General features: G+C 44.1%; 1 protein-coding gene across 1 annotated transcript in view; it reads left to right on the top strand.

The window, feature by feature from the left end:
- Positions 1–15,453, top strand: part of Pcca (propionyl CoA carboxylase, alpha polypeptide) — a 301,142-nt gene that overhangs the window by 282,082 nt on the left and 3,607 nt on the right. The window contains 1 exon segment of the mRNA XM_013023003.1: positions 4,324–4,464. Within this exon segment, the coding sequence (XP_012878457.1) occupies positions 4,324–4,464 (141 nt within the window).

The raw sequence follows: 15,453 nt of genomic DNA, 5'->3' as shown, positions 1-15,453 counted from the left end.
CACAAAGAACCTTTGAGAAGCAATGTTGACAGTTATCATTAAAATTCCAGCCAAGTGTTTTAATTTATATCTAATGTATATTTAATTTCTCTGCCTTTCCCATACACAGATTTTGAACTGATGAATCATTTTGTAGCTCATCACTTCTACTTTAAAAGCATGATCATTTTCCTCCAACTCTAACTTTTAGGGGAATACTTGAGCATTAGCCGTCATGCCCTGGGGAGGATGACTTACAGGACCTTGGAGACCTCTGGGACCAGAAAGTGTGAGACCTTGGCTAGGAAGAGAGCCTCTGAAGAAAGGTGTCTACCACCATCCCTAGGGAAAAGGAGTTGTGGTATAGGGATACAGATTTTGGCCAGTGCTTTGGTATCTTAGGAAAAGTAATATGTGAAATAATTTATGATAGAGCTTCATCATTGTCTCTTAACTAGGGTGTTAACTGAAATGATCAACAGTTGACATGAGCAAATACATCAGCAATTGATCAGCTATATTCTGATTGTCACTGGAAGAATGACTGGAGAGACTAGAGCTGAGCCCACCTTATGGGCAACAAAACAAGAGACTTGAGTCAGAACTGAAAGAATAGCTAAAGCAAACTGAGTTTACCCTGTAAGCACTTACCAGACCCAGGACTCCAGCCGAGCATGCAGGATCTGTAACATCATAGGTCCATTAGAGGCCTTGGAAAGGAAGACACCGGTTAAAATCCACACGAAGGTGCATGTGCTAGATAGATTGATAAAACGCCCATCAGGATGCCTGGCCGAGTGACCATCCCACTGGAGACAATGTCATAGGAACAGTTTTCAGTGGTGGGTTCTGGACAGGCTATAGCATGGGTGGACATGCTGGATGCTCCAGTTAACCAAGTCCAGTACAAAAGCATCCTTCTTTCCCAATCTATGCCAGCTTCTTTCCCCCCCTACCACCATCTGCATCCATTCCCACGTGGGAGCTCTATGTTAGTAATGTGTGTATATCTGTGTGTGTGCTGGTCCTGGCGCTTGACTTCGGGGCAGGCACTATCCCTTAGGTATTTCACTCAAGGTTGATGCTCTACCCACTTGAGCCACAGCTTCACATCCAGCCTTTTGGTAGTTAATTGGAGATAAAGGTCCACAGACTTTCTTGTCCAGGCTGGCTTTGAACTGTGATCATCAGATCTCAGTCTCCTAAGTAGCTAGGATTACAGGCATGAGCCACTGGTGCTCAGTTTATGTGTGGTAGTTTTAAAAAGCAACCCCATTGCATGCCTTTTCATTGTCCATGTGTTATGATTTTCTGCCTGAGATTTTCATGTCTGATTCCATATCTTTCTTGTAAACTTTTGGGAGAAATTTTCTTGTTAGATATGGTTTCATTTTTAATATAAATTAATTTGCTTGCAGAGCCAGGCTGGGGGTCATTTTACATAATTGGGTCATTAGATACCACCTCATTCACTCCCATTATTGTCATATGCTGATTGCCTGTCCAGACCAAGCCCAGAGAGCCACCTGTTCTCTGTTATAATTTACCCAGCGTGGTGGCTGGTAGACCAGTCCTCTGAAGCCAGCAGAATGAAAGTCCATCTACTGACGAGCCCGGATCTGACGCCGTCCAGCTCTGTGGCAGCTTGTGGACACTTTCCCTGACACGAGCAGGTTGAAAACTGCCATGTTCTTGGGATGGGCTTCTCCGTCCTGTCAGCTAGCCTTCCAAAACCTGGCTTTACACCCTGAAAACAGCAATGGAGCAGTTTATCTGCTTGAAAACAGCAAAAGTTTAAAATCTGAACTTAAGGGAAGAGAGGGAAGAATAAATACCCCAAAACCCATGGGGAATACTACCAGACTTGAATCTTTGAGTCCCTTCAGGGGCACTGTTCTTACACTGTGGCACCAAAGAATCCAGAGACCATTTGGATCATAAGCCAGTGTATGTGGCTCAGTGTGTGTTCTTTGATGACTTATTTTCTAGGCCATCAAAAACTTCTGCTCCTCACCAGGTCAGTTCACTCGAATGGGCCCGTATGCTGTGCCCTGCTCAAGTCCCATTTGGGCACACTCTGTGCAAATAGAACTGCCTGTTTACGACAGGAGGCTGTTTTAAGAGGGCATTTGTGTGGGGATGTGGACAGGAAAGGGTCAGGCCAACATCAAAGGTAATCTTAAGAAAAGAACCTTCTCTCTGCCTCCTTTTTTTATATTCAGAAAGGTCACTTTAAAGTCAACTATGAGCAACTGGGCCTCTCCTGAGGCGTTGACTTCGTTGTTATTTTTTACTTGTGATTACAATAAGTCATTTATCCCCAAACAGATTTAAGAACAATAAACAAATACAAAAGGAAAAGGAACATCTCATCAATAACAAAGACCGCATCTAAAGGCCTTGAGTTTTGTTCCTCTTTTACATCTCTTTCCAAGTAAAGCAGGAACCCTACAGAGAAAGGAATCCAGAAGATATGAAAGTTACAAAAATAGAAAAAAAGATTCCGTCTTAGTCAGGATCTGGTCACTTCTTGGGAGAAATGGTGCTGAGCACTTAATTCTTATGAGGGCTTATTTGTGAGAAGCTAAAAATGAGTCCTTGTGTACCTTGTGTGGTAAATGGTTCATATTCATATTATCCTGAAAGTATAAAGAAACTTTTCTCGATGAATTCAAAGTTCATATTTTGAAGTTGAATTATTTAAAAAAAAAAAAAACAAGGGAAAGAAATAGACCTGTGTGCTACATTGAAAAACTAGGTGCAGCCCCTACCAGTTGCAGCCCAGCTGGTGATGCCAGTCACAAGCGTAACTTTTTAGTTGACTCCAGTGATCCTAGATTTCTTTCCAAGACAGAGGGAGCTCAGATACTAAAAATGTACAATTTGGCCCAATTATATGCTCCCCTCTTCCTCTACCTCCCCCATAGGCTTAATGAAGGACTTGGCGGTACAATTCATCAGCGATAAATAGTCGCTCTGCCCAGAATGTTTATTAGACTGACAGCAGCGTGCACTCTCCTTGCTTTTTTCCCTTGCCACTTATGACTCAGATGAATTTTAATAGGAGCAAAAAGCTTTTATTTGCACTGTAATTTCACTTAAGGATCATATCCTTCAGAAACTGGCAGATGCCTGTTAAGTCTTGATTGCAAAACACACACTCCAGAGTAAAGAAACACGCAGAAGATGTTATTATTCAACCTGTCACAGTGTTGCAAATCTACTTGGAACCTAGGCTATCAAAGCTCTTTGCTGGAGCCCTTCCCCCACCCCTTTTAAATAGGTCCAGCAAAGAGACCACTTGGAGATTTCCTCTGTCCCTGTGTGGGAATCAAAGGGTGAGTTCAGCTCTTGCCTTTGCCTTCCTGCCACCGTGATGCCAACAGGAGGCTGTGAGTAGCAGCCCTCCCTCCATACAGTGGAGCTGCTCCCGGGCTGCTTCCGTCTCACCCAGACACTCACCAGAGTCTTCTGGTAGTGGCTCCAGCAAACCATGTTACCCATTTCTGCTTGTATAGACCAAATCATGACTCAGAGATCTGGGATTTTTTCCATTCAGTAAGAATTTTTATTAGAAACATGTTGTTCAATTAGAATAGCTTAAAGTTGTCCCCAGTTGTTTGAGAGAGCCATGTGCCGAAGATGCCATGAAAACGCATGGTTGTGCATATTGTTTTCTCTCTGTGTTTTTAAAATCTTGTGATGCTCTCTCCATCTATAAGATATTCTCATTGCATCTCTCTACATCCTAATCATCTTATTATATCAAAAAGACTATGCTTAAAAACAAAAGCTAACTTTTTGGTTTATAAATTTAACATTATCTGCTACCAAAAAAAATTTTTTTTTGAATTTTAAAGATTGTTTTGCCTAAAATGAACACTGAAACCCTTTGTCTTAACTTGCTGATCCAGCCAGTGCCACAGACCTGCTGGGGCATAGGTTTGAGACAGCAGTCTGCTGCCATCTACTGGTGTGTCTTCGCAGTGTCATTCCATCCGGTGCTGGGGACTCGAGCTGCTCCAGAAAAGTTTGCGTGCAGTAAAGGGAATACGAGTAAAATTCTCACTGTTTACTTCATAAAGTCTCGGATGTTTTTCTTCAAGATTTAAGTGATTGTTATCTGTTAGTAATTAACAACTATAGTGCTTATTTCAAAAAATATTTTTTAAAATAACTGGCCTGTATCGGTCAGAAATCAATTTTGAATAGGATTTGAATATAATTGAAAGGACAATTTGAAGTAAAAAAAAAAAGCTGAAAATTCATGTTGTATGACCATTACTTTTAGAGGACAGTTCTTCATTTAAACTTCGTTATGCTTTTGTTTTGTTTTCCTTCAAGTACAAGGTGCACGTCTTTACCAAACTTGCGGCAGAATTGAACAAATTTATGCCAGAAAAAGTGGCTGAGGACACAAGCAGCACTCTGCGCTCCCCGATGCCCGGCGTGGTGGTGGCCGTCTCTGTCAAACCTGGAGACATGGTAAGGGCTGTGTCTACCTCTGTGGGGACGTGTAACACTCAGACTTGCATAGCAGAGCGGCGCATGTGACACCCTCCGCAGCTCTTGCTTGACTCTCACGGTGCTCACAGAACAACAGCTCAGTAGATTTTGTGCACTCTTTGTCTATCGTTTCATGTTTAAACTGTGTTAGTAACAGTCTTCCCGGTGTGTCCCCTGGAGGATCTGGGAGAGGAAGAAAAATGAGGGCATTTCTTAAATGCATGGTTTCAGGGAAGTATTTTACCTAAAAATGGCCGTTCAGTCCCCAGGACTCTGTACTGACGCTGTCCTAAAAAAAAACCTTACCCTAACTGCTAATCCTCTGGTGGGGAATTTCTGTGTGATTTCTGGACAAGATGTCTAATTGGGAATGCGAGTTCAGGAAAGGTTAATCCTGTAATCTGTACAGTGCTAGCATACTTCCGGAACATGGGAAGTAGAATTTAGGATCACAGTTTTAAGGTTTTCATCTTGACCTTGTGAAAGCAAAAGCAAAGCCACATTAATGTTTACCCATGTGTTCAGTCTCAAGATAACTAAGCTATGGATGAACTGGCATGTGTTGCTTTTTTGTTTTTTGGGTTTGTTTTTAGAGCACATTGATGAGTACCAAAAGTAAAAAGAATACCGGATGCAGCCACAAGATCTCAGAAGGTTTAAGTGCTTGCATTTTTATTTCTGTACAGGAGGACAGCAGCTAAACATGATGGGCTTTCATGAGTCACAAGTGATTCTCTTTTGTATCTGAGTGAAATCACTGGGCTTACGTACTTTCTTACAAAGATTGTGTTCAAATGCTTCCTGATTTCTTTATCCTTATAGATAAAACATTCTGTTAACACTGAAATAAACTAACATAGCTGGCAGTGGCTTCTAGAAAAGTATTTCATATAAGAATACCGAGTATAAGTGATCAGGTTCAGTTATTTTAAATGATTAATCAGGAAAGTGATTTAGGAAGCTGGGAAACTAACTTCCCATTTTTCCCCTGACCATATGAAAGGAGGACTGCCGGCTTGCCAGACAAGCTAAGAGGCCGGGTTAGATGACTTTCTCCATTTACTTTGAAAGCATGGAAATTCTTGGGAAAAACAGCATTCATGGAGACCACAGACACCAGATGAGAGGCTGTGGGAGAGATGATCTGTGAAGTTTCTGTGTGTGTGCTGAGTTTAAGGGAGGTATTTGCCTTGTGAATCTTCATTCTGCAGGATTGGGGCAGTAAGAGAACGCTCCTTGACCTTGACGCTAACAGTCGCATGTGTAATGCATCAGAGAAGCTGTGGAATCTCTAGCGACTCCATGTCTCAGGGATAGGTTGGAAAGCAATATGAAGGATTTGGGGTATTTTTTGTAGTTTTTTTTTTTTTTTGTAGAATACTTCTGTAGGTATTCTATTTTTCTTTTTTGTTTTCGTTTTCATTCTTAAGGTTTCTCTGGAAGGCACACAGTGTACTGCCAGCCGGTGCCTGTCAGTCCTAGTGGCTTTAATTAAAGTGTGTGTGTGTGTGTGTGTGTGTAAGTAATAAGTATTCAGCTTAAATCCTTACTTTGCTAACACCCGAGTCCAAGATTAATGGTTAGTAGTAGGAAGGTAGTGAAGGAAGGAGTAAGCTCCTGCCTCCAGCAAGGAAGAATTGAGGTTACAGTCATTCACACACACACACACACACACACACACACACACACACACTTTGCTCAGCAGATGGACATGTATGAAGAGTTTGAAGACCAGGCTACTAACCACACTGTCCCTGGCTTCACTCTTCCATACACTAAAAGGAAGGGTTCATCTTCATCATTTGCACTTTCTGCTCAGTAAGTTAAGGTGGGCCTGCCAGGCATTGGTAAAAGGAGAAGGGCGAGTTTAGTGCCTGCAACAGAGGGGTAGCTACTATCAATCGTTAAACACTCAAGATGGTTTAATTGGAGAAATCACTATTGAATCTTGTCAGTGTAGAGCAGCAGGGCTGGGTGTTACATCAGAGCTCTGAGGGCCATGCATTGAGGGGGCTTGTCACCTGGTACCCCTCACCTTCATTCCACATGCCCTTTGCCCAAGAGTGCCTGGTGCCTGAGGTGGAATACTTGTGTCCTTTAATTTCTCACTTTGGGTCCTCACAGTACATCCTTTCATATTCCATGCCATGTGGCATGGTAAAACAGTGAGAAGTTCCATTTGGTGGGTCTTACAACAACATCTCTTATAAATTCTGTCTCATGTAATTAAAATACTAGAAATTTCACTTGGATCAAAGGCACGGCCCTTTTTATAAGGCCAATATAAGAAAATACTACTTGCAACACTTCAAATTTTACAGTTTAAATCATTTGAACATTGCAGGGCAGGTTGTGTTTTTCTTAGTAATAACAGTAGCTGAGTGAGGTTTCACTGTTACCAGTAGAAAGATAATGGAACCAATCATCTCTGTCCTTTCGAGGAAAACAAGGATCCACACACCACCAAGGGTTTGCAAGTATTCTATTCATCTTGCAAGTATCTATTCTTCTTTCAAATATTCTATTCTTCTTTATGTATAATTTTGTTTTAGAAATCTGTCATTTCTATGCTTTAAGAAAAATTTGATGAATAAGATGGTATATCTCTTAATAAGTTCTACCAAAATGTCACATAAATCATCCATAGCAAACAGTTTAAACACTGTGAAAACCTGATAGAGAAAGAAGAGCGTTTGTGCTGTGTGGAAGGGGTCTGTGACCGCAGAGGGCTTGGGGGGGGGGAGGAGAGGGGCAGAGAGCTAATACTAGTTGCTGGGGACACTTCCCTGCCCTGTACAAAAGCTTCTTGTTTCAAATACTCTTAGCAGAAGTTTCTCGTGCCTTTCTGTCTTTGTAATGAACTATTTAATATTAGATGTAGCAGCAACATGATTGTATAATAATTTTGAATGTATACAGAAGGAATATTAGTATTTAGTAAAATGCAGGCAGACTGTGAGTAGAGTAAAAAATCATGAATGAGCCAGCTCCTGTGGCTCACACCTGTCTGTAATCTTAGCTATTCAGGAGGCTGGGATCTGAGGGTTGCAGGTCAAAGCCACCTTGGGCAGGAAAGTCCCTGAAACCCTTATCTCCAATTAAGTATGAGCAAAAAAGTTCATGGACAGCGCCCAGGTCCTGAGTTCAAGCCCCAGGACCCACACACAGACACATACCCATGCACGTGCGCATGTGTGTGCGTAGGCACACGCACGCGTGCGCGCGCGCACACACACACACACTCACACACAAAGTTCACAAATTTAATTCACAAACTACAAATTGATAAATCCATTTCTTCCTCTTTTTTTATGTCTTCTGAAAATGTTTTTTCAGTGAAAGTTGAATTTAAAAAATAACTTTTTCCATACATGTAATACTACCATAAACTGAGAACACTTCTGTAAATAAATTTAATATTTGTATAGCTGTTTTAATTTTTAAACCTGTCTTTATGATATTCTTGAACAAAAAATAGTATTTAAAATTTTTAAAGTACCTTTCAGAATAATGGTGTAATACATTCTTGTCATGTGTTAACCTTAGACTTATAATCTCTACTTCCAATGCATGGTTTTCATTTTGAATTTAAAATATAAAATAAATAAAACTATTTTTGAGTGCATTTGTTACTTTTCTTGTGTGCTAGTGCTAGGACCTGAACTCAAGCGCTGGGCGCTGTCCTTGAGCTTTCTTGTTCAAGGCTAGTGCTATACCACTTGAGCCACAGCTCCACTTCTGGCTTTTTTTTTCCCCCCAGTTAATTGGAGATAAGAGTCTCAGGACTTTCTTGCCCAGACTGGCTTTAAATCATGATCCTGAGATCTCAGCCTCGTGAGTAGCTAGGATTACAGGCGTGAGCCACCCTTGGCCAGTTTTGTTAGCTTTTGATAACAGAAAACAACAACAGAACAAACCAATAAAATAGAGCCACACTAAGTAGATATTCAACAGTACATTTATTTATGATTCTTTCAACTTATAAGTTCTATAATCACCTTAGATTTTTCATAAAAAACTTTCATATAATATATCAGAAAATAAAGCAAGACAACCTATAAGAAGGCTCTATATCCAATTTCTTTTTGATGGGCAATTTATGACATTAAGTAAAATAACAGGGAGGCAGTAAGGACCTGTTGCTGCTGTTTCTCGCTACTCATCTGGCTTTCATGAGTAAGACAGCCTTATGTTTATGTTTATGGGGCCAAGATGCAGATCTGCTTGGTGTTGAGACTGGCCTTTTAGAGAGGGCAATTAGCCATGTTAGCCTGTTGCTCTCTTGAACAATGCCCTTTGTGGGAAAATGGTATCCATACAGCATACCAATAAATGTAATGTTTGTAGTCTATCCCTATTGCCTGGATAGAAATAATGCTAACACCCAGGTTTCATCCTTTTTTCCCCCTGGTTGCATCTGCTCCCTTGGGGAAAGCCTCTGGCACATGAGTGAATGGACTGTGAGAATTGCACATCCCTGGTACATCCTTGTACACACACCCTCACACACCCACACCCACACACACACACACCCCCTTCCACTCCAGAGATTAGATACTTGACATTACAGCAGAGCTTAAGGGAATGGCAAATAAACTTGGTGAGAGTCCTTGGTTTATTTATTTTTTCATTCTGGGAAGGATAGCTTTGACAACGCCTTAGCTCTCGGGTGTCTACAGAGAAGGGTGGACTGGCCTCGTACTTCTCTGATGCGGCACCTAGGTGCCTTCTTCAGCCTGCTGTGCCTAACTGGTAGAGATGCTGCTTGCCGGTGGGGTGGTTGTTCCACTTTCCGGGTACTTTGATTACAGTCATCAAGGGATGGCGGTAAGTAAATTTTCATGTTGTGCAGTAGTGGTTATTGCACAGGATGCCAGTTTTGTTCTCATGTTGTGCAGTAGTGGTTATTGCACAGGATGCCAGTTTTGTTCTCAGTTTCCACATTGTATTCCCTAATATATAGACAGAGGTTCACATATTCATGAACATTGTGAAACGTTTACATCATAAACTACTACAAACATACAGAAAGTTATGGAGAATAACTACATAGGCATCGTGTATTCTTTGTTGGCCTTTCCCGTGTTTGTTTTGAATTTTACTTAGCAGTCAGACATTGCATACACACCATGAACTTGCCCAATGCTGTTTCTCAGTCTAACTTGCCCTGTCTTCAGGGGTAATCATTTTTCTGAATTTGGCCTTTTACTCTTTTTTTTTTTCAGATAGCATTTATATTTACATTTTGGGGATAGTTTTGGTTGGTCACAACTGGGGATTTTTAACAATTTAACTTAGTAATAATTGTTAGAATTACATAAAAGCACTTCGGTGGATCAATCAATACATTAAATACTGTAGGAGAGTCTTGTGCAAACTTGGCATTTATTTTATTGTTCAAGGAATGATCTTGAGATGAAAGAGCACAATATCTTTGTTTTAAGTATGTTTGAATGACCATTCTCAACTTTACCAAGACTGAAAGTACCTTCATGTAAGAATGAGAACCATCATTTCACTGAGCCTTTAAAACAGCCTGCTTCACAAAGGTAGACAATCTAGACTGACTACTTGCAGATATTGTAAAAGATACAACTTTAACGTGCTTTCTTTGAACTGTAGGGTTTGGGTCTGGTTTAGAGCTAGATTCGAGGGCGGCAAGCAATAGTATTTTTCTCTGTTTTAAAGATGTTTCAGAAAACAGAACTTGTTTCATGTTGGCTACCGTCTGCATTCCTTCCGTGAGCTCTCTGTTCTCAATTGCTCCATTCCAGGGAGACCCAGATGAGGGACAAGTCAGCACCTGGCACACCACAGCCATGGGCCTCTGCTTCAACTGAGGGCCTCTGCTGGGCACGGAGTCCTCACAGGAGGCTGTCAGCATCTCCAGATAGAGGCTTGGTGGTGTTCCTGACGGCTGCTTCTCCTCTTTGTAATTTCATGACCATTTCGTTTTTGCTTAGATGCTGACCTCTTGTGTGGTCCTTTGGGAGGGGTACCTGTCCGCTCAGGAAACAGCCTATCTGTGCAGCTCAGAAAGAGGAAGTCAGGATAATCAGATTGCAGCCTGCCTTTTAACAAGCCCAAACTGCCTTCTTCAGATCTCAGCACCTTAAAATGTGTGGCACATGGGCACCTGTGTTTTTAGTGGCACAACCTCTAAAAGTGGAATGGAAAGGTTTTTTTTTTTTTTTCTTGTGTGGTGCAGTCAGCAGGGTTGACATTGATCCCTGGTTTTCGGGGGCCCCGGTGCAACAGAAGGGGAGACCGCAGCGGGCCGGTAAGCTTCTGAGCCTTCTGTCTCATTTGGCAGGAGCACAGAACGTAGGACAACAAAAGAAGGCTCCCTTTTTCCATAAAAATTCATCCTCCCTCCCACCCCTCCCCCAGAAAGGGGACTGAATTTTTCAGCTGCACACAGCGATTTGGTGCTCACTGTTGCAGGGAAACAGTTGCTGTCTGAACAGGCAGGAAACAGTTTTCTTTTAATTGCCGAAATCATTCGGAAGTGCTCCGTGCCCTGCTTCTATACAGCAGATGCTGCGCATTAATTGGCCTGTGTAGAAGTGACCCAGGGTTCCTTGCAGCGGGCCCAATTTTAGGCAGAGGGTTTAAATAGCTTATTTATTATTTTGTATAATCTGGCGTACATTATGTGCTCCTGCACGTGTTGTGTTTCATGGTCTGCAGTTTCTAATGTCTTGTGGGTTTCAAAACCTGTGTTTCTCTGGTAATGTACTAGCAGCAGGTAAGCTCAAAATACCATCCATCAGGAGCTAATTTTTTATCCAGATATTCCAATGACTGATGAACCTGTCTTTTGTATGAATGTTTAGCACAGTAGAAAGCCATATGCCACTGGCACCGTTTCCTCTGCGTTCTTTACCGCTGCTGGTGAGTGGGCTTCCGAGGGGGGAGCAAACTTGACGCCATTTGTGTCCTCCTGCCTCTATTTAAACAACTGCACCTTTAAAAACAGCCCTGGGTTTGGATGACAAAAGAGGGCAGGGGCTGTCTTAAAGGAAACCCAACTCCCATAATGATTTTCTTGATCAGAAGTCTGACTCCACACTCTTAATAGGGAACCTTGTTTTGTTCCTCCCCGTCTGTTGCAAACAGACCTCAGTCCATTAGAAGGGCCTCCCTTGTGTGGGAAGACCACAGCTGTTACTGTAAATCTCATCCAGTCACTGTATCACCCCCATTTTGTGGCTCTGAAGGATGAAATTGAGAAATGGAATACTGTGCAGTCATCCTTTACATCTCCAATTTTAGGCCCTTGCCATCATTTTCATGCTTTTATTCCAAATCAAATAACATTAGTGGGCTACCCCACCTTCTGGTGAGTATCCCGTCCCAAGTGCAGCTCTCAAGTCTCTACTTTGGGGGGCTTTCTTTTGTGCTTGATGGAGATCCCCCACCCCCAGCCTCTCTCCTGGAGCAGTTGTAGGTCAGTGGCAGTTTGCAGTTGCAGGGATAGCGTTGTCAGCTGTGTCCCTCTCGGAGCATGTGCTCCGGGAGGGGAGGGGCGTGCGTGGAGACGCTTGTGTGGTTTGTAATCTTTGTGGAAGGAGTGAAGAGGACTTGGTGGAAGGAGATTGGGGGCTTTAATCTGAAACAAGATGTGGCTTAAATCATTAGCACAACAAAGCATACTATAAGCTTCAAGATAAAAGTCTCTGGGGAAAAAGTCCTCTGAAAATAAATGGAACTTGATAGATTTCCATATCATTTATAACTTCCCTTAATTACACTTGGAAGACTTGCCAGCAAAACTGGAAAATTGGCAGCCTCTATCCATTAGAGTCATTTTGCCGACCATGGCAAGCAGCTGGCTTCACTAGATTTTATTTCCCATCACTCACAATTAATCATCAGCTGGAGATGTCTGAAACTCTTCAGCACAGAGCAATGCTGGGTGACATTCAGGCCCCCAAACATGTGAAAATCTGCTGAGTAAAAGGGGTGAGCTCTCTCTCCAGCTTACTCATTTAGGGACAAGGCTGGCTCCTGCTTAATGAGCACTGCTCTGATAATCAGATGCGAATGTGAACCCTGACCCCATGTCAGAGGAGAGGATGCAATAAGCTGGATGAAAGATACACGACTCAGGCCTCCAAACTTTGCACTAATTACACAGGGAGTGCAGAAATACATCAGGCCGACTAGGTTCATCAGAAAGACTGGTGAGGCTTGTGACCAGTTACTAAGCCTAACACTGGAGACATCCTGTCACATTCATTAAGTCTTTATCAGATGATTCACAAAAGTGTTAGAGAGACGTGTGTGAACACATGTTGCAGGAGCGAGCCCTGCCATGGGCGCTGTCTGGCAGGAACTACGGGCTCAGGAGCCTGCACCGTGTGCCCGAGTATGCCCTGGCTTCCTGAGCCCCCTCAGCACTTGGAAGGTGCTGCCACTGTGGTGTCAGTGCCCAGCACTCTGACCTGGGCAGGGGGCTCTGCGGTCCAGACACAGCCCCGTGGCGCGGGGAGGCCCCATTGGCATGCCTCTCATGGGAACTGGACCCAGGCTTGGTGCCCTGGGGGCATATCTTCCAATCGCAGAGACTGAGCGCACATGATTTGATTGCCACCATTCTCTGATATGCAGCTTACAGTCTAGCTATATCTGCATATCTGCTCTCCTGACTGAACTAGTTCTGGAACTGAGGCTTGAACTCGGGGTATCAGGTTTGGACTTGGCCTTTTTTGCTCAGTCTTGGCACTGTACTGCTTGGGTCTGACCTCCATTTCTGGCTTTTTTTGCTGCTTCATTGGAGATAAAAGTCTCGTAGCTTTTTCTGCCTGACCTGGCCTCGAACCACAATCCTTGATCTCAGCCTCCTGAGTAGCTCGGATTATAAGTGCAAGCCATTGGCCCCCAACTCTGAGTTATTTTTGGGGTGTGTGTTACAAAGATCTTGTTGTACAAAATATATCACTATCTTCTTGGAGCTACCTCCAAGTTGGGTGTTGATGGCCCTTACTCGTAATCCTCGCTACCCAGGAGGACTAAGGTCCAAAGCCAGCCTGGGAGGAAAGTTCACAAGACTCTTTTCTCCAGTTAATCACCAAAAAGCCAGCAGTGGAAGGTAAAGTATTAGTCTTGAGCAAAAAAGCTCAGGGACAGTGCACACTAGCAAAATTAGGGGAAAGAACTAAGGAGAAGGCCCAGGATCTAACTCTGCAAGTTGGTACAAACTACCAGTCAGGCAGAAAGACAGGATCTCTTCCAGTCAGGATGCTTTTCCTTTGACATCCTTTTCATCAAATTACCAGTGACCCAGTCAGAAGCCGACTATTGGAACACTAGTACTTCTGATTGGGCCAGGCTAAGTCGGAGGTTTGGGGACCTAGTGCTCATAGTCACCTTCTTGCAACTCTCCATGTTACACGCACTCAGAGCCAGCCAGGGAGAATCATCATCCGTCAGCAGCGATGGCAGAGCCCCCCAGGTGCGTTCTCCATTTCTACTGCTCTCAGGCCCAGCAGGTCCCGGAGGGCAGAGGTGGCCCAGTCCACTGTTCTTCACCATGCTCTCTGTACACATCTTTGTTGGGTTGACCGTTGTCCTCTGGTATGGCCCTGGGCTGCAGAAGATTCGCTTAAGGAAGCAGTGGTCCATTCTGATGGGAGAGAGGGAATGGGGGGACACAGCTGCTGGCAGAGGGACAAGGCTGTGCCCACCTATAAAGGCTGGAGAGAGCCCTGCACCCTCAGATGCCAACAGAGGAAGATAGTCCAGGTCGGTAGGTAGAAGGCCAGCTCACAAGTCTGCCTATCTGTGGAGGGATTAGTGACCAGAGCACAGACCCTACTTTTTGGATAGACTTCCCATAGCACTCTGTTGAGCTTCAGATCTGTCTGCAGGGAGTCATCCTGCTCTGTTGTCTGGGCACCTCGTCCGTGGGTTGAAGTTATTTGGGTCTGGCTGCTGGGCAGGCTCTTAGCTCTGTGCAGGCCCTGGGCAGGACCCCCGGGGCTTTCCTATGGGAGCTAGCTGAATGGGAGGGGCACCTCAGCAGACCTGTCCTTCTCCTGGCTTTCTTGGCTACCGATTGCCTTTGAAGAGAGAAAGCAAGCCTCTGGAACGATTACGTGTGGAGTAACTGTTCTAACACCTTGGACTCGAGCCTCAGTGTCATCTTGGCACTACCATCTCTGGCCCTCCACGTTTTGAAGAACAACCCTTGCAAGTCACTGTGCACGGAATGTCGATGCCAGGTGAAACGAATCAAAAAGCGGCAGTGAGCACTGTGTTCAGAGCCCCTCTCAGTCTTTCTCTTCAGTGCCAGCCCCAGAGCCTTGGCATCCCCTCTCTTCCTATATTCTTGTGCCAGGAGAATGCAGCCCCCCACCTGGACAGCAGAGGAAAGAACGCTCGGGCCCAGGCAAGCGGCACTGCCAGCAAGACAGCTTGCGCCTCCCAGGGGGCCGCGAGAGGGACTTGGAGATCATTTGGGGATTGCAGGAAGGAACAATCTCCAGGCGCTTCTGTGGTACCAGCCAGCACAGGCACTGAAATGTGACTGTCCAGGAGCCCGTCCAGCATGCCCACCAGGCCCCACGGAGTCTCATCCGACCGTTCCAAAGAGCCAGAGGTCCTGTGCCAAAGAGCTAAGAGAAAAACCTGGCCTAGCTCCTCAGTACTTACCCATCAAGGCCAGAGAAAACTGAAGAAAAAAGTGGCTTTTAGTCACAGCTGATTTCTGGATGGAGGCCTCCACTTTCACCCCCGTGGGTTTGTACCCAGCTCTGCCTGGATTTTCCTCATGGTAAGACGCAGATGCTAGAAGCTGGGCTTGAGTGAGCACCTGCGGCTCTCTGTGCAGGACCAAATGCAGTATGTGTGCATCCCGCAGAGGGAGGGCCAGTGGGCCTCCTGCTCAGACTGAGTAAGCTGCTATTCCCAGCTCCCCAGAAATATAATCTGAAACATGCCTTAAAAAACCCTTTCCTGAGATGA

Source organism: Dipodomys ordii, unplaced genomic scaffold (assembly GCF_000151885.1).
Source record: "Dipodomys ordii isolate 6190 unplaced genomic scaffold, Dord_2.0 Scaffold65, whole genome shotgun sequence".
NCBI classification, from domain to species: Eukaryota; Metazoa; Chordata; class Mammalia; order Rodentia; family Heteromyidae; genus Dipodomys; species Dipodomys ordii.
This window is presented reverse-complemented; position numbering and strand designations above follow the sequence as displayed.